This window comes from Euprymna scolopes, chromosome 4 (assembly GCF_053919585.1).
Source record: "Euprymna scolopes isolate OS-2025 chromosome 4, ASM5391958v1, whole genome shotgun sequence".
In the NCBI taxonomy this organism is placed as follows: Eukaryota; Metazoa; Mollusca; class Cephalopoda; order Sepiida; family Sepiolidae; genus Euprymna; species Euprymna scolopes.
This window is the reverse complement of record NC_136485.1, coordinates 159,501,212-159,522,527: the sequence shown is the minus strand read 5'-3', so window position 1 is coordinate 159,522,527 and position 21,316 is coordinate 159,501,212. Positions and strand designations below refer to the sequence as shown.

The window sequence follows — 21,316 nt, the reverse complement described above, 5'->3', positions numbered from 1 at the left end:
TGTTTTCTTTATGGCAACAATTTTATTGTTCCACCCTGTACAAAAATATAACATCATTAGTTTGCTTTATTTTAGTATTTAATAAACATGAATTTATCTAGTTTCATAAATTTTTATTTTCTATTGTATGCAAAGAAATTTGCCAACTTTGGGAAAAAAAAGTTAATCAGTTCTCAGATCAGTAATATACGCACTATGTTCTTGACATCCATTTCTAACAGAAGAGACACCGTTAGCGTTTTTCTACTCTATCGTTATGTCCATCGTAGGCGTTTGATTGAGCTCTAATATCTTATCCTTCTTTAAAAGGCAATCATAGCAATAACTCGTCAACTCGTCTTATTATCACAAACAAAAAATATCTCTCTCCGTGTGTTTACCATCAGGTAAGATTTCCATGAATAGAGTTGCTTTCCAAGAACTGCCCACTTACAGAACGCATTACAACAAGACTGTTTCCCTACAGTTTACAAAATGGTCGTCATCAAGTTCAATATCAACAAATATTGTCATAAATCGTACTCATATGTAATCAAACGTTGTTCATTTCGTTAACCATTTTCCAATTGCCTGATAATATTCTTCATCATTCGACCAATCTGGTTACCCCTTCTTCTCGAGTGGCTTTTGGACTTGATAAGTGCGGACTCATAATTAAAAATAAAGATAAAATTAAATAACGAAAATATGGTACATTTTGTATATTGCAAAAATGATTAATTCCAGTTTATTTATTTTTTTTTTTTTTCAAGACCTAATTTGCTATATAAGCAATTTTGCTCTTGGAAATCTTGCAGAATCTACAAAACCATAATAAATGAATTGACATCGTAATTATTATGTGTAGATGAAGCATTTAATAGAAGTAAGTTTATCTGGCGAAAATAATCATGCAATCTCTTCATATTTTCTCTTAATCAAAAGAATTGATAAATTCTGAAAAGAGAAGAATGGTCAACTTTTAGATAATAATCAACTTGATACAAAATTAGATCTATTTTTACTGTTTGCATAATTCAGCAATTCCAATGCGACTTTGACTTAATCAGATAACAACGATAATGATAAAGAAAGAAAGCAAATTAAAGCGATCATCATCATCATCATCATCATCATCATCATCATCATCATCATCATCATCGGTTTAATATGCCTTACATGCTGGCATGTGTTAGAAGACCTATAGAATGACTTATTTGAGTAGGTTTTTATATATACCTCTTTCTCTCAGATCTTGATTTGTTTCATCTCATGTTTTCCTTGACCTACCTCTGCCGACTGAATCTGTTACCTCAAATGTTCTACATATATAAGCCAAGAACTAATATCCATTCGTTTAACATGTCACACCATCGAAATCTGCTGTTCTTCTGCACACATATTCCTATTCTGTGCAGATTTAATCTTCTCCTGACTTGATCTAAGCCTGTTCTTTAAGATCACATTACACATCCATCATATCATTCTCATACCATAACTATATATGCAACGCATGTCCTCAATCCTCATTGACAATGTTTCACTTCTATTCGTCATCACAATGTGTACATATGTCTAAGAGACTCATCTCTTCATCAATGGTCATAATGCTACACGTTTCCAAAACTTACTTTATTCATGCTTACCTTTTGCTATTATGCCCACGCTAGCACCCTCTTTGTTCTTATGATATTACAACTGTAAGGAAATTAAAAGGTTTATCATTTAAATATACTTTCCTTAAGTCTGATCCGTCTCCCATTTCTTACATTTCTTGTTTGCTTTTCTTTCTTTATTTAACATAAAATCCAGCAAACATATTCATCCATAGCCTTGAGCCCCTAAGGGGCATAAGCCATCTACAACTTTGTAGATGCTTTTGTAGAGACTGAGTTCTTTTTACACGGTGAGGGTGCTTGCCCCACGCCCAACCTTCCCAGAAGGTACATACAGCGCCTAGCCTTCCCAAATGGTCACACATCTGGTACTGGCCAGGCTAAAGGTTGCTTAACTCCAGTGATCTGGCGTGAACCGGTGTGTCAACGTGATTGTGCCATACTTCAGCAAACCTATACAAAAGTTAAAAAGAAAACTTTACTGATAATCTTCACTTAGTACTTACAAGAAAATTTGCAAGTTCACAAGTTCCAAGTTGCAGGAGTATCCATCCCAAGAAAAATTACTACTGAAGTATCCTTAAACCTTGTAATAAGTGCAAGTGAATTAGCACCCTAAATACTTCAATGCAATTAAAAACATACTGTCAGATGAGTTATATGAGAAAAGAGATTAGTTATGGGATTGACTTCGTGATGGTAGGCCGGCAATGATAACACTTTCTCCATCATAGTATTTCTGCAAAGTGGATACGAATAAAACAATACGCCCATCTCTATCCAGATCATGATGTCTGACAGATTTAGAACAGTTTCATCATAGTTAATTTCACTCATAGGTTTATATTAATCTATAACAGATGGTTTTCATACATTTTCTAAAATACTATGAGATCGCAGAGAAACAATAACGGACTGATTAAAATGTAATAATTCTATTTTGTTTTAACCATTAATATATCAGCAATGTAAAGTTTCTATGAATAATTCTGAAACAAGCTGGTTTTTATCACATGATTGAATTATTTTTTTATAATACAATTTATTAATTACTTTCAGCATAGTCATAAATATATATTAAGAAGATTAACATGTTTTTCAACATCTAATAAGTGCATCAAATTAACAATGGTGACCTTATTCTGACACGTGGGAGCTAAAATAATTCTATTTTTATAATCTGTTTTAGTTATGGTGTTTATATTTATTTCGTTTAGAGTTTATATATTTATTTTAATGTAAAGTTCGTTTAGTGTCCGTTGCGCTTCTACAATTTAGTAATTTTTTTATCTTTAAAATTTTTTAATGAAATTGGTTTCCATTATATGACAAATCATTTTTGGTAGTGTATAATTTATAATTCATGAATTCCAACTAGGAGCATTGTAAATATGTGCTAAGGAGATTGACATGTTTTTCAACAGCCAATAAGTTGATCAAATTAACAATGGTGCACTTATTCTGACACATGGGAGCTAAAATAATTCAACTTTTATTATCTGTCACCATTTTAGATTTATTTTAGTTACTATATTTATTTTCTTAAATGTTTATGTATTTATTTTAAAGTAACGTTTATTAAGTGTCTACAGTTCGTTGCTATTTCGCTTCTAAAATTTAGTAATTTTCTTCTCTTTAAATTGAAATTTATTTCTATTGTATGAAAGAAATAATTATTGTCGTGTATAATTTCTGAATTTTAATTAGCAATATCATAAAGCTATGCTAATGAGATAGATATGTTTATTCGACATCCAATAACAAACTATATATGGGTGAAGTGGATGTTTGGGGTAAGATTTATATGAGATATCCGACGAGCAACAAAATCCCACCTCTGCACTGTAGATGCCATAAAGCTTTCTTATCGAATAGCTTTTCCCCTCAGACTGCTGCACTTTGGAATTCCCTCCCGGGCCCCTGTTTCCCTGACTGTACTGACATGGAGAAATTCAAGTGTAATTTGAATAGACATCTAGCTGTCCAAATCCATAAATAATATCCCTGCAAATCTGGATGGAGTACTGCTGCCACATCTGGGCAGGAGCTGCTAAAAAAGGCTATCCTGCCTTGACAGAGTACAAAATAGACTTTTATACATTAGATACACACACACACACACACACACACACACACACACACACATATATATATATATATATCCAAGTTATTGACTTTATTGAAAACAAAAAGCTAAATTATTTGTTTTGTTTTACAGCCAAACACCAAAGACATGGGAAGCATTCTGGACCACAGCTTATACCCACCCCTTCAAACGTGTCGGTAACCAGGGGAGAACTGGCTGTCCTGGAGTGTGCAGTTATCAACTTGGGAACGAAAACTGTAAGTGTTTTTTTTTTCATCTGCTCTTTCGTTTTCTATTTTAGTAGATTAAATTGGCATGGAAATTAAATTTAAAACATTTATCAATCACGTTGGGTTTAAAAAATAAATTTCTTTGAGGCAAGCATGTTTATAAGTGTTTTTTTTTTGTCTTTTTTTTTTTTTTTTACTAATTTTGAGTTCGTCAATTTAAATTGCCATTAAGTTTTATTAAGTTTTGCCCAAGTGTAAGTAGTTTGTTTTCACATATTTTCCCAAGATATCTTTATTAATACAATTTTAACGAGAAAGCAAATTACAGCAAAAGAAAAAAAAGACACTCACACACACAGGTAATGAATGTTTCGCCACACCAGACACCATTGTGAATTAACATGACTACGAGCGCCTCTCCATAGCCACTTTATAAGGAAACGCCTTGAGCCAGCACTTAGCTTTCCAATCAACTAGAGACATCCAATAAAAATTGCTGAAATTCCCAACATAGGCTTTTTAAATTTAGTGCGGTTGAAAAAGACTGTCATGTATCTTTAAATTTTAATCTAATATTCATATTTTGTCAAATGTTACAATTATATTTTTATTGGATAACTTTAATTTTATCATTAATTTTGAAAAAAATACACTTTTAGTACATTATTAGTCTGATAACATTTTATATTCAATATTCATAAATTCGTCTTCAACACATATTTATGTAGATTTTTATTGAAGCATATTTTTTAGTGCATGTATACATGTTAAATAATATATTTTTTGTTTTAGTGTGGGTTTTATTTACGTAGTTATTTATATCACATTTGAAACCAACTTCCCCAAATTATGCTTTTACCAAAATTAGGTAAGAAAGCCTGTTGCGATGTGAGCCTTAATTTTTATGTAAACAGGTGTCATATTCTTACAGATCCAAAAAAATTTAAAATAATGAAGCAAAAAGGAATGAATAAAAGAAATCTTCCTCTAGTCGTAGCTTAATTCAATGACTTTGCTGTGGTATAATACGTGAGTCTGCCAGTTTGCATTTATATTTTGAAATTCCAATAATCTTTTTACTGGATTAATTATCACAGAGTTGTACCTTTGATTTTTCTGTAGGGAACCGATCGTGGTTGTATACTGGTTCCGAGCACCGCTAGGTTGTTCTCCTTAGTTGTAGCCCAAAGGATAAAATGAGAATTCATTCCCCGTTGGACTTCTCCCACGAGGGTTCCACAGAATAAAGAATGTCTGATATCTTAAAGATGAAAACAAATGCCATTTATGTTTTGTATAATGTTACGTTAAATATTCGTGCGTCTTTCGCTAGACTCTTTTTAAGAAGATTTCAAGGATTTTGCTTTCATTTCGGTACAACTATAACTAAAAGGTGAATCTCTGTTATTTTCATAAAAATTGGAAATAGTTTAAAATTTCTACCAACTATGGGCAAATAGCTTGACTACCTTGTGAAGGAATTGGTAAAGTCAAAGTCTAAGGGAGTAAACCTTGACCAAAAATCTAGTTTGGAGTCCTGATAGGTGGATGGTGAAGCACTGCAACACCTTTCCTGCAGTTCTTGCATTGGCTTCGACCTTATTAGCTTGTCTTTCCATCAGATTTTGTCAACAACACTGGGAGGAGGACTCTGATAAAGGGGAACCAGATTCGATGCAAAACGCCATTGTCTTATTGGTGTTGTTTATAAGCATCAACTTTTAATAAATGTGTTCATTTCACTTAGTTTTAGCTTCGTGTATTATTCTTTCAACAATAGATATGTTTTGAATTTAAAGTTGATACATGGGTTATGAAATTAAAAAAAAACAACTTATACACCAGCAATTATTCTTTCCATGATTTAATTTACACAGATTAAATATTATTGCAGAGCATTAATGAGCTATTTGGAGCCAATAGGATTCGTGTAGCTCAACCATAAAATGCAATGTTGGGAGGAAAAGTTCTTGTTACCTTTATATAGAATGTATACGTCTCCAAATATAATTAATTTAGCTTATATATATATATATATATATATATATATATATATATATATATATATATATATATATATATATATATATAAGGAGTTACTTTTGGAATGCGTTTCCATCTCGCACCCCAAAACAACACATTAATTAATAGGTTCAAATTTGATTAAAATACTTTGAACATGCTTTTTACATTCTATATTTCGAAACTATAACCATAAAATAGAGAATAACTCAAAGAATACGAAAATTTATACAGAGTCAGTAAATTTTCTCTTTTATTTTCCAAACAACAACCAGTATGCCTGAAGGACAATCCGACTGAAACGTTGGACAAATAACACTCAAGATGAGAAGAATATTCCGATCAAAATAAGTAATATAAACAATTATCTTTCAGCTAAAAATTTAGAATTTAACAATTTTTAAGTTTCGAGAACAGATATTCAATTTTTTTTAAATCATAAGTTTTAACAAAACAAATTGATTTCATTCACAATGTCCATGTATTTACATGATATAACCTTATTAAGTATGTTGTTCTTTGATAATCATTCTGACAGAGTTTGAACCATATTTTTAGTTGGTGACCTTGCTTCTATCGGACTGACAGGTTCTATGCAGTTTTAAGAGGTCCCCCCTCTAAGGTTTTACATTCTTTCTTTGAAAAGGGCTTAGTCTATCAATAATGCCGTTGTTTGCAGGCCAAAGTGCATTTTCTTTCATAGGCTGACTTTTCAATCCTTACTTAACCTTAATTGAGGAGATAAATCGATATAATATATCCACATATTTGTTTTATAATGTTAATTATTTATCTATTTTAAAATAGTTAATTTAAGGAAATCACATTATAATAATTTCTAAAAATGTATTTATTTGAAATGAATAAGAACTTTGATCCACTTTGATTGGAATTTTGAAGAGTGAGTAGCTTTAGTTTCTTTTCTTTTTAATTTCTCTCCTTTTCTGAAGTGGCTGATAAAATTTTATCTAACATTTTAATATCAACAGATAAATTAAGAAATTAAACTTTTATTATGTAAAGAAAAGTTGTGTGTGTGTGTGTGTGTGTGTGTGTGTGTGTGTGTGTGTGCATACTTTTTTATATTCATTCTTTTAGGAGCCAAAAAGAATAGAATTAATCAGGTGGTTGGCATTTAGAGCGATATTTTTATGTTATTATGTAGTAATTCTAAACAATTTTCTTTAGTTGCTAAAAAAGCAATAGAAGGGGAAGAGGGAGAAAAGAGAGGAAGAGAAAGAGGAGAAGGAAATGTGAGGGGGATAGAGGGAGGAAAAGAGATAGAAGAGGAGGAATGGGAGAGGAAATAAAAGAAGAATGAGAAATAGAAGAGAATAAAGCGAGCGAGAGGGGGAAACAGAGACAGAGAGAGAGAGAGAGAGAGAGAGAGGGAGAGAGATGAAGTGAGAAACTAAGGTTTGAAAGAAAATTATTGCACGCACTTTTTTTTACTATTATGTTTGATTGTTCATGCTCCCGGGGAGCGTCAAGTAACCATGCTAGTAAATAGTAAATCATGTTTATTTTCATAAAATTATTTGTTTGATAAACAAAACAAAACAAAAAAAATAATTGCTAGTGAAAATTATTTTTAGAATCTCGAAAAAGGTTTCATAATTATGATTTTTTTTTTCTGTTATAAAATTGTCTAGTTTTTAGTGATAAATAAATGAAAATAGAAAGCCCAGACTTTCAATAGTAAATTCCAAAGAAAACCTACAGAAAGGAAAAAGGTTGCTGAAGATTTTATTTCCGATAGCTTTTGCTTTCTTTGCCATCCGCTGAAGAGCGCCAAAGCCATGGTAAAGAGAAACAAACTCTCAGGGTTATACAGAGCTGATCCTGTAGATTAGAAGCCGGTCAATAATTTTAGAGTGGACTTTATCAAGCGGTAAAATAGCGAAATTGCATTGAACATGCGCAGAACTGTATAGAATTTAGGCAGGGCTGCAATTCTTGTTGGCACAATGCTGATGATAGTTTCTTCTGGCTTCTTAGAATAGACTTTGCTAATTCAACAGATACAATTCGACATATGGTGGAATTCTTGTCAAAGTAAATTTATGCACTTATTTAATTCAATCTGAAAATCCAAATCCTCTTGGGTTTATTGTCTGCGGAGAAATAGGAACAGGTAACAGACTTCGATGCAGGCAGCAGAGAAGTTTTAGAACAGAATGTTATTTTTATAATCTTCTTGGTTGCTTGGCTGTAGTTAAATCTACTCATGGTCATTTGGATGTTTCAAGTTGAAATATCTAGTTATAGTCACATAGACGTGTTTAAAGTGTTTAAAGTCTGTTCCTCTCTAAATCTAGCATTAATATATCCTAATATCCGATATGTTTCACACCGTATCCTATTATGAGTGTTAATATCACACACCACCATATAAGCAAGGTTAATACTGCATTATATCCTATAGTAATTGGTAATAACTAGGGTTAGGACAACAGCATATTCTTTTCATTGTTTTGACTCTCGAGTGTGTATCCGTTGATATCTTATATGCTTGTCTTTGTTTAGATGCCTCCACTTGAGAATATTTTTTATTAATTTTTACTTTCTTATGTTTGTATACACTAGCAGAAAACCTCCCACAAGATGGGTATCTCTATTATTATATAAAAGTCACTTTTTGTGTTTGAGTTCCTTCCTCATGGGTACCGAAATGGCTAGGCCTATTATTTGCAAATTTCACACCAAGGTAATTTATATTTCTGGCTGTGTTCTTAGATATGTTTCGTAGATAAATTCATCTGATAAGTATCTAAAATCGAAAAAATCCGATTTTAGAAATAGTCTTTCTTCTCTTATAGATAAAAATAATTTGTACAGGGGAATATTTTACGTTATACTGATGTAACCTTGGCTGGTGTGACGTAAAATATTCCCTTGTAAACATTATCTTATATGTAAGAGAGATAAAGACTATTTTTAAGATGATCAGGCACAAATATTGACTGAGGTAAAACTGATGGAATTTGATGAACGACATCATTATTATTATTATGGATATTATTTTTGCAAATTTGTCCACTGGGCAAATTATTCCTAGTAATATATAATATTCAGTAAAGGATTAAGTCTATATTAATACATACACAATTTGCATTAATTAAAATACTATATTTAAGCGTATTGTATGAGTAGATAACGCCGGGTTTCCAGCAAGTAAACAATAAATTTTGCATTAGTATTAACTTTTCATGTTATTTGTTTCTTTGAGATAAATGGTATGGTTTCGATAGTATCCTCTAAATGTATTTGCTTTTTAAGTAAAAATATAAGCTTTTAATGTTAATGTCAGTACAACGAATACATCAACATTATATATATATATATATATATATATATATATATATATATAATTTCTGTATGTGTTCTCCTAGTGATAAAAACCTATTCTTTTGTAAATTGTTTTCAGAAATACTTTTATCAAAAGTAAATATTGCTATTAATATATTAGCTCTTTTCTGCGGTTAGAAAACTTCAGTCGCTATAGCTGCATGTAGGACAAAAAGGAAATGACTTCTACTGCTGTTATGTAAAATCAGGCACACACACACACACACACACACACACACACACACACACACACACACATATATATATATACAGAAAGAGAGAGAGAGAGAGAGAGAGAGAGAGAGAGAGAGAGAGATAGCATAATGTGCAGAGAAACTCAATAAACGCTGCCTGATAATAATAGAAGGAACAAATGAAATTGGATCATGTACCGGAAATTGCAAAATGCTGTTTTCTCTTTAAAGATAAGCGCACAGCTATTAAAATTGCGTGGAATATGTTTATATTGACATCATACATGTATTCATATCCATGCGATATATATATATATATATATATATATATATATATATATATATCATATATATATATATATATATCATATATATATATCATATATATATCATATACATATATATCATATATATATCATATATATATATCATATACATATATATCATATATATATCATATATATATATCATATACATATATATCATATATATATATATATATATATATATATATGTATATATATATCATATATATGCATATATATATATCATATATATATATATCATATATATATATATGATATTATTTTTTATAGATTCATTATTCAGCAAATCTCAGATAGCATATTGATAATTTATTAGCATTTCTAAGATAGACCATCACTTTGTTATTAGAATATTTTTTTATTAATTATTTATTATTATTGGATATCTTCATCGCTCTCTCCATCTTTGTTCATTTTTCTTTCTCTAATCTCTCTATCTCTCTATCTCTCCCCCGTCTCTCTCTCTCTCTCTCTCTCCCTATATATATATATATATATATATATATATATATATATATATATATATATATATATATATATATCCGCAAGCACGATTTTTACTGTTCATATCTATTAATGATAAATGTGATTATGCGCAGTGATGTTCAGAAAGCAGACTCCGGTGATTAGCATTCAGTGCCTTTCCGACTGCGCTATCAAGTATGCAAGTTTAAGTAAAAGAAATTATCTCGCATTTTAACTAGGCTTCGTTTACATACAGTTGAGCATAGTGAGAGTCTAAACTACTCAATTATTTTTTTAAAGAAGTGGAAATAGCCATTTCTTTAAGAGTGCCTCAACCATATGATCGCCAGACCGATATATGGATATAACCAAGATTAGAATCTGTGTACGTTTGTATACACATCCTTACGGAAGTGTATACAAACATACACAGATTCTTATCTTGGTTAAATCTATATTAGATTTCTCTTAGTCTGTCTACCCATTCTACTATTTCTTGGAAACTACTCTGCAGATCTGACTAAAATTTCGTATTGACCTATGCTATGAAACGTACTAAGAATTATACTATCCGTTTGATGCATAGTTACAGATTAATAGCAATTAGTCATCATAATACTACATTTATTCTAAAGGTTTTTCTCGGAAACTATTGGAAGCTGAAATTTTGAATAGACTTTTGCAATGATAAGTTGGAGCGAACTAGGTATCATGGTATCCGTCCGATGTACAGTCAGGGCTCCACGGGCATTAGTAATGATTAATACTTAAATATTTAATACAAAAATGAACACAATTTTGTTCATGTTTAACTACAACTTTGGCAAAAAACATTTATTCTAAGTTGCCCGTTTTAATGGGCAAGATGTCACGCACATTTATAGATTTTTTTCCTTTTTCACTTGCATGTGGTCTGTAATCGTATTTTTTTTTTAATTTTTCCTCCGAAATACTGATGACGTCCCCTGAAATAGGGACGAAACGTTGATTACTATTTTATTAATTTTATTAATTCTCCGTTTTCCTTCTCAAATAACATAACGTCAACCATCGCTTGTATTTTTATTTTATTTTTACTCTCTCTCTCTCTCTCTCTCTCTCTCTCTCTCTATATATATATATATATATATATATATATATATATATAACGCCACAATCACGTTGACAGACCAGTTCTCGCGAGATCATCGAAGTTAAGTTACATTGAGCTTGGCCAATACCAGATGAGTGACCATTTGGGAAGGTTAGGTGCTGTACGTACAGCATCACGTCATAGAAATTTCAAGATTGGTATCTGGGGGCTCATTAATTCACTGGCAGAGATGCACCCCGAGTCTTCGTTAAGATATGCATCTAGGAGAAGGAAACTCTGATGTAAAAACCTGCAGTCTACTGTATACTCTATCCTGTGACAGTCATCTGCACCGACAAAGATTAGCAGTAATACCAAAAAGCGTGGTTGGTTCTATACAAAGCCTTCACCACTATAAACAAATCATCTGTGTGGATTTCCGAGCAAATTAGTTGTTGTGGCGGAAGCTTATACAGCGAAATCGACGGGAGAGTCCATTATATATATATTAGTCTTAGGACAATTATTTAGAATTGGCCTCGGGAATCGGAAATATCAGAACTTTTGGGTGGAATAAGAATCGGAAAAAAATGTGCCCATTTTCGGATGCTAAAAAGATTACTTTAATTATCTTTCTTTATTTGATTTTGTTCAAAACAAAATCTTCAAATTCTCGTAGTATTAATTAAATAATAAATATTTATAGATTTAAACTTCCACTAAAAGTAAATTCTATAAATCACCCCCCCCCCCAGAACAAGTGTGTTTATAGGTTTGAAAAAAATATCTGCACATTTTTTTTATATGTGTTTTTACGGTAATCTGGATAAAATAACCATTTTATAGTAAAATATTTAATCATTTATAAATAATCACCAATTGTATCGGAATCGTGAAAATGTTGGAATCGTCTAATATATATATATATATATACATATATATATATATATAAACATTATACAATTGTGTTTATGTAAGTAAAACTATATATATATATATACTACATAATATATATGTATTCTACTTTATATATATATATATATATATATATATATATATATATATAAGTTAAGTAGAATGTTATTTGATATAACAATAGCACTTAAGAAGATTAATGTTTTCTTTCGGTTTAGCAACACAAATGTAGCATAACACTTGAATTTAGCTTTTAACCTTTAATTAAAACTAAAAATTACTTTCTATATGTCAGTTGAAAAGCCTAAAAACAATTACTTTGAATCTCGAAAGGTCTTCATGGTAAACACATGTTTTATTGACACAACCTTCAAGTGAACTAAAACACGCGATTAAACCAGCTTTTAAAGATGTTACTTGATTATCAACAAAAGTTGAAAGTATAAACAGTAAATATTTTGATGAAACAAATCATACGTGAATAAAACTAGTTTGAGAGTATGGCATTATTCGGAAAAGATTTTCATAATTAAACCCGCTACAAAATCAAACTTTAAATATATTTTTTCATTAGAAAGATGTAAGTTAATTCATTTTGATGCATTATGTAAATATCAAGATTGTATTAAATAGTGTTTATTAAATTAAGCGTCTGATATATCTAAAGTTTAAAAGAAGTAAGCATTCGTTTAAATAAAATATAACTGTTTTAATCAGCAATAATCAAAGAATAATTAAAAGAAAAGTGTTATTTCAATTTAATTGCCTTCACATAAAGTCATTTTTTTAGTTTTTTTCTTAGAGCTGCATGGCAATATTAGAATGGACATGACAGCTTCATCGTATCGAGCGGGTTAACTCTTTCCCTCCACAGGTCTCTATCTTCCATGGCGTTAGGAAGATCAAGTTGCAAGCCAATGTCTTCTGTCAATAATGTTGTGTATGCCTTAACAGGTCTTCCTACTTTAGAGGTTCTGTGTTTAGGATCCCAGAGTACATTACTGACGATCTCATTTTTTCCTTTTTTTACTTGGGAGTCACCTCTTATCCAGGTGCGAAAACCACTTAAGGATAAGTGTTAATGAATAGAACGTGGTAGTGTAGTAATCGCTAATGGTGTAAATTGGGTAGAGTTTGATCATTTATGGGGACGACTTAACAGGAACTTGTTTACATTGGATTTGAAAACTACTGTGTTGTATTCAACTGAGAAGCAGGCCAGCGGAACAGTGATCCAAAGACAGGCCATTCTAGGAAAAAGCTTCGTTCATGGAATCTGTGTTTAGATTTAGGCATAGATTAAGTGTAGAGAAAATCATATATAGTGATTGTAGCTAGTCAAGTGTTTTGTGAAAGTTTGGCAAAGAGGGACTATAGATTGGAGTTCAATCGAGTACGTGCTATAAAAATAGCAATAGAGCAGAGACAGGCTCACACTGCATCTTCTGAGGCAAAGAGGTTGCAGGGAAAAGAAAAGGGTATCATCTAATAGGGTTAAAAGCCGGATTTGAACTCTAACAAAGTAGCTCCTACCCAGATGTGACAACAGTACTCCAATGTGCGGCATATTGTGTTCTCCTTTCTTTTATTAGTGAAGAGATTCTGGGCAGCCGACCATACATAATGGTTGGGTGTGTTTTCCAGTTTAAGTTTAACACTGCCCGGAGCATTCTAGTGTAAGTTTCATCTAACTTACTTTCAAGTTTTTTACTGAGAGTCTATGCTGGTTAGCCGTAAAACAGCACCGACTTCATTATGGCTCTAAAAATGTTTTTCTTGATCTGTTCCGAGGTGGCAGATTTCCATATAGCTTTCAGCCGATTAAGTTGCTTATTCTGATGTGGACGTCTTCTTCGGTGGATGCGATGTGGCGGCTGGGATATTCAAAGTCATCTACTTGTTTGAGTGATGTTCTGTCAAGTGTTTCAGTTGGGCGAGTTTGATGGGAGGACTTGTATTCTGTTTTAGTTGCGTTTGTATGTAGTTTAATCATGACAGCCGACTCTTCCAGGATATGTAGCAACTTGTTTGCATTGGCATTGTCATCATCTAACAAAGCAAGATCATCAGTATAATCGACATTGCTAATCTTTGCTGGATATCGTATGCTTCTTGCTGGAGACAATGTTAGACCATATTTCTCGTATTGATAAACAGTGTTTCAGTACATAATCGAGACAGAACACAAATAAGAATGGAGCAAGAGCGTCACCCTGTAGTATGCCAGCTTTTATTTTAAAAAAGCCAGTCAGTATGGTACTACCTCGAATGGTAGCTAAAGAGATGAACTGAATCATCTAAGTCGTCTCTCAGGGCCATTTCTTTAATCATCTTCCAAATGTCTTGCAGAAATCATGAAGTAGTGGAACCTTAATGTATTTAAAAATATTAATGTTATGAAATGAATGATTTTCTTTATGAGTTCTGATTTATTTCCATACACCGGAAATGGGAGAAATAGTTTTAAAATTGTTTGATGAATTATCGATATCAGTAGTCAGTAATCAGTTGTCTTACTAGTTCAGCTTAAAGTAAATAAAGTGAAATTGAAGCCTAGAAAAATAATTTTTTAACAGAAATCGCTACAGGCACGGCATAAAGCCACTTGATTGAAGGAGTTAAAAGAATGAAAGATGATTATCAACAAAGTTAGGAGATAGCTATTTAAAAGATTGATTAGTAGTAAGAGGAAGGCAGTTAGTAAAAGGAGAGTTCCACAATCATTCGGGTTTTAGAAAAAAAAAACTAATGGAATAGGAAGATGTATTATACGTTTCTGCACCTTATAAAGAACTTTCAAATTGGAGAGAGATTTACCAGTTCAGATATGACAACAGTGCTTTATTTGCGTTCTTGCACCTTATAAAGAATAACTTTGGATGTTAAAAAAATGTTTGGAACGATAAAATGGAGCTGAATTTAAAAGAAACAGAAGGGGCAATGCCTAAAAATACTTTTAAATTAATTGAAGAAAGACCAAGAAGTTTAAAAGTCGATTTCTTGTCAGGAACAATGTCATCCGTGAAACTCCCAAGAAAAAAAAGAAACAAAGCTAGGATTAGAAGACATGAACTAAGTTATAACAGCATTAAATGAAACGAGCTATTTCGTACCTTAACTCACAATCGAACTGCCACATTCTAGATCAGCTTCATATTCTAAAATACCCCCCCCCCAAATGGACTATGAGAAACAGAAGAATCATGAGCATAGATGTTTTTCTTCTTATAATATTCTCTGGAAAATTATTGAAATTAAGAAGAAACATTGTTGGGCTAAGAATAAAAAGAATAAACGAACACCAACATTGATAAGTTATAAAAAGACTTATGGGTTTACCATTCTTAGATGACAATCTAATGATTTGGTTCTGATTGACTGTTAATTTAGGTGTGGGTGATTTATTATATAAATATTGCCTAATCCGAACAAGGATCTTCCTAGCAACTATTTGAAGTCTTGTTAGACAGAAAGATTAACTTGATTCTACATGAACTATATTTTAATCGCATAAATACTATTCTGGAAAAGCCGCTATGGGTATTATGATAATGATGCTGTTCATGTTAATAGAGATGGCTATTAATAAAAATGGTGTCAATATACGAAAGAAGAATTACAATATATCTTATATCAGATAAAATAGTTTACGAGTATTATATAGTTAGTTATTAAAGCAAATAGGAAACTTGAAATAATAAAAAAAAGGATAAAAAAACGAGCTTTTAAATTTAGTTGCAATAAAGTGATAATATTACTCTGCAAAAAAAAAAAAAAGATTTAAACTAACAATTGGTAAAAACCAAGTAAAATACATTTGTATATGTAACATAAAAACGTAATAGAAAGGTTAATGATAAAAAGAAAATGGGAATGTATTTCATGGAGTAGAAATGATTAAAGTCACACGGCAAAGTTCAGCTGTCAAGTACAGCAAGATATATTCAAGTCGTGTAATATATATATGTATATATATATATATATATATATATAGAGAGAGAGAGAGAGGGAGGGAGAGATAGATAGATAGATACATAGATAGATAGATGGATGGATAGATAGATAGGATATGTATGCATGTGTATATATTTAGATATGAAGTTATCTATATGTGCATATGTATATGGATAGCATATATTGATGTCTAATATATGAATCAATAAGTATATATTTAATTTATGAATACACATGTACATATACTGCATAGATGTATAACAATATATATATATATATATATATATATATATATATATATATATATATATATATATATACCGTATATTTGGGCGTATAAGACGACCCTTAAAGTTAAAAAAAAATCATCTTTAAAAACAAATATTCTATAAGATAACGGGTGTTGCAATTTCAAGCCTAGGCTAAACAAACATTGTTTCGTGATCAAGCAGTCGTTTTATACAACCGTATAATTAAAATTTGCTAAAATTTTGTACTTCGTCTAATCTGACGGTCGCTTTATACGCCGAAATATACCATATATAGTTAGTTATTAAAGCAAATAGGAAACTTGAAATGATGAATTACGAAGTACATATATGTATACACATACCTATATTTATATGTATATATGCATAATAAATATATATATATATATATATCTATGTCTCTACGATTATATAAAAGTCACTGTGTGTGTGTGTGTGTCTGTGAGAGAGAGCTCCTTCCTCATAGGTTCCGTAACAGCTGAGCCTATCTTTTGCAAATTTTACACAAAGGTAATGTATATGTCTGACAGTGTTCATAGATATGTTTTGAACAGAAATCCGTCTGATAAGTATCGAAAATCGAAAAAATTCGGTCCTCAAAATAGTCTTTTTTATAGAAAAAATAATTTTTACAAAATTTTTACGTTACATCGGCAAGGGAGATAACAAAATCTCAACAAATAATTTCTTGTTAGAAAACCCCCCAGATTTGTTGACATCTGAATACATAGTTCAATGGTAAAGTATTCGACTACATGATCCCGTGTTCAAGCCCAGGTGCACATCACTATCTTATGTTATTTTTTTCTTATTAATGAGTTCAATTTACGATAAAAGAACAGGTACCATTTAAAATCGCCGCAAATCATGTCTTTATTTACATATTTAAAAACTAAACATTAATTAGAAGTGAGTTTCCAGGGCATTCATCGTCAAGCCCAAATATCAGCTGACGTGATATTGTCAACAAACACGGACGGAATTTGATGAACGACATCATCATTATTTTTATATTTTTTTATTTTATTTTTTTGCGAATTAGTCCATCGTGCAAATTATTCCTCGTTATATAATATATTCAATAGAGGATTGATTCTATAAAAAATATATACGCAAGCTTTATAAATTAAAATATCATGTTTAAGCGTATTGTATGACCGAGCAACGCTGGGGTCCAGCTGGTATAAGATATTTATATATAAATACCTCGAAAAATATATATTATATACATTACATGTATCACTATGATAATCGAATCTGCTTATGCGCATACATATATACATACATACATACATACATATACATACATATATATATATATATATATATATATATATATATATATATAAATTCTCTCAATATCGATGTTTAAATATTTTGTCTTTTTTCGTCATTTTTGTTTATGCATCATGAACTTTTTGCAAACGGAAACTTACCTGCCATATTAACATTTGAAATTAATACCAAAAGAAAATGGCAAAGAAAGTACCGAGAAGAAAAATAATCAAATGTATTTCCCACAATGTCATTTTACAAAGGTCATAGTCATGTACAAAGAAGAAAGAGAGGAGAAAGAGAGAGAGAGAGAGAGATGAATGAACAGTGTCAGTGTACTTGGAACAGATTTACTGTTTTTATGCATACATACGTGTGTGTGCTTGTTAGTTGAAATAATGTATATTCAGAAGAAATGTTTGCTGCCAGGAACCAAGGTCTTGTCTATCGTTCTTGTGTTTATTATGCAACTGAAACAGACAGGTCAATTTTGAAAAAGTGAAATTCTATGCAATAAACTTAGCCACTGGCTGCCCCTATGTTTTCTACAACTTCAGCCGACTTTTATTATGAGAAGCCCACACACACACACGCACGCACGCACGCATATGCACACGCTTACCGTGCATATATTATTAATCATATTATTATATTACATAAGATAGAGAACATTGATTGCATAAAAGATGGATATCTGCAGTACATATATTATATATATTCATTTATAATAAGCCATCCAAAATCTTGTTTATTTTTCATGTCTATCTTTGCATGGGAAATGATATATAGCTTGCAGCTGTATCATGTTAAACACTGGTTCTGTTCAGATCAAAAATATTCGTCATTGTGCTAGTCATCTTATTATTATATTCTTGCAATACTCCTTGCAGGATAGGGTTTTGTACATTGTGACGCCAAGATGAACAGGAAATATGACACCTCTTAGTTCTTTACCATTCCAGGTAATGTTGACCTTCTGGTTGTTTCATGATGGTTGAAATAAATGCGCAGACTTGTATTATTCCTAGAATAACGTTGACGAGATCTGCAGATTTAATCAAATTTGAATTGGTCATTAGTGTACATGTTTAAGTGGTCCTTGGTTGAATCTGCTTTCTGAGGTCTCTACCGGCTCTTTATTCCATCCAATGAAATATCAAGTGCATTTTATAAAGTTGAACCGTTTCAGACAGACAACCATTTGGGAACATCAGGCCCGGCAAGTTTTGAAGTAAGAATGGTCTTTGGTATTACTTTCTATAATAACCGTAAAAAGTATGCATCCACTTCATCATCATCCAAGCTATACGTGCAGAAAGTAGACTAGAACTCTTAAACCTTTTTTTAGAAAACTTTGTTTAGTAGAAGCAAATTTGAATTTGTTTATGTTACTAGATATAAGTAAAGCTCGATCAGAAGTGCGGTTAGAGATTAAGTAATCGTATCGTCTTATTGATTCTAATCTCGTTCCTCGATCATTTTAAAATAAAATTATATGAAATTAAAAATATACTTTTCCTTTTTTTTAATCTCAGAAAATTAAGTGAAGAATTTTGGTATATTCAGTACACCACGCCTCTCTGTTTGTCTCCTAAAGTGTCTGTTATCTTCTCTCTCTTAATATATCTCTCCCTCTCTCCCTCTCTCCCTCCCCCTCTCTCTCTCTCTCTTTCTCTTTCATTCTCGCTTTATCGCTCTATCCATATCTATCTATCTATCATCTCTCTCTCTATATATATATATATATGTTTATATAGCATATATATATGTATATATATGTATGCATATATATATATATATATATATATATATATGTGTGTGTGTGTCTATATGTATATATATATAATATATAATATATATTAGTCTACCCGTTGGCTCTTAAAGGGTAAGATGAAAAATGTTCAAAATAAAAAGTAATTTTGAGATTATATTGTCTTTTATTGTCTTGAAAAACATTCTTTTAAGTGATGAGTGAAAAAAAATAAAACTCAGAAAGCCATATAGGTATGCATATTTACATATTCTCCATAAAAGCATCAATTAATAATGGTTAATATAAAATCATATATGCACGCACAAAATTTGTTTTATCCATATAATGATAACTATGAGTATTTCGTACGCAGATTATTCTCTTATATTTTGAATCCATTGTTTAAATATATCAGTTATTTTACTTTCCGATTTCGAATGTTTCTTCTCCTGAATCCAAATTCCTCTTCGTTGTTTCTCTTTTATTCTTATTTTTCTTACGTTTTTTTTTCTTTTCCCGTTCTTACTGCTTTTCAATTCTCGATTTTCATCAAGCAAGTTTTTCACTGCTGATTTTTTCCTATTTCATTTTACACGATTTTAAAAAGCTCCAAGTTTTTAGATTATTAACTCTTACCATTATGCTTGTAATATATTTATTTTTTAAAACTCACTCCACCATATATTTTAAATTCTTTTTTATTTTTCTTTAAAAAATAACTGCCCTTTTCTACAAAGTTTTACTTCACATTTTTCTTGCTTTCTGCCAAAGATTCCACAGAAAAAAAGTTAATGTCAAGAAATAATTTGTGAGTTTTTATATATAATACATACATACATACATATATATATATATATATATATATATATATATATATATATATATATATATATATATATATATATATATATATATATATATATATATATATATAAATGTTTTGGCTTTTCATTTTTATACTTCTTCAATTCAACTGTTAAGGGTTTTTATTCTTGTTGCTGTTTTTATTATTATTTTCTCATCTGCATTTTTCCTCAAGATCCGTTTTTTATCTATTCCATTCACAATTTGATTTTGTTCCTTTTCTTAAACCGTAAATCGTGTTTTTTTATGATATATTTCACTAACAGTTTATTTTCATCCATATTCTAATGGCTGACAATTGAAAGAATATCTTCTGCTGAGACAAATTTGCAAAAATTAATATTTTTTATTAGCTATTTTAAAATATATTTTTCATCCAAACATTTGTTATTTTATTATTCTCGCTATTTTTTTACAATTTTTATCGCTGTCTTCCTATTTGTCCCATTTATCATTTTTCATTTTTCATTCTTTTTATTTTCTAAACTATATTTCTTTCCAGTCTTTCACACTATGTTTAATTCCTTTATTCTTTCTTTCTTTATATATTTTTATTATTTTCTTCTTCCCCCCCCCACCTTTTCTATTTCGTAATTTTACTCTTATTTCTATTGCACTCATTTTCTTCAAGAAAAGTTTCGTTTCCTTTTTCTCGTACAAATCTGATGCAAGTTTTTCTTTCATTTTTAATTTCTGTGATCATTAATTTATTTTTTATCACTTTTTCTTTTCTCTCTCTCTTTCTCTCTCTCTCTCTCTCTCTCTCGCTCTCTCTCTCTCTCGCTCTCTCTCTCGCTCTCTCTCTCTCTCTCTCGTTATTCTCTCTCCTTATTCTTCTTTGTTTAGTTCTTACTGTTCTTATATCGATTAGGCACCGTTTTTGTCTTGGTTCAAAAGCGAACTTTCTGCAAGACAGATTTTTAAAGAATAAAACACCAAGAATACGTA

General features: G+C 30.7%; 1 protein-coding gene across 1 annotated transcript in view; it reads left to right on the top strand.

Moving 5' to 3' along the window:
* The first annotated feature begins 3,366 nt into the window (after positions 1-3,366).
* The window catches only part of LOC145272399 (netrin receptor unc-40-like), an 803,917-nt gene continuing 785,967 nt past the window's right edge, over positions 3,367-21,316 (top strand). The window contains exons 1-2 of the mRNA XM_080127035.1: positions 3,367-3,388; positions 3,814-3,938. Of these exons, the coding sequence (XP_079983161.1) occupies positions 3,367-3,388; positions 3,814-3,938 (147 nt within the window). The remainder of the gene's footprint in view (positions 3,389-3,813; positions 3,939-21,316) is intronic.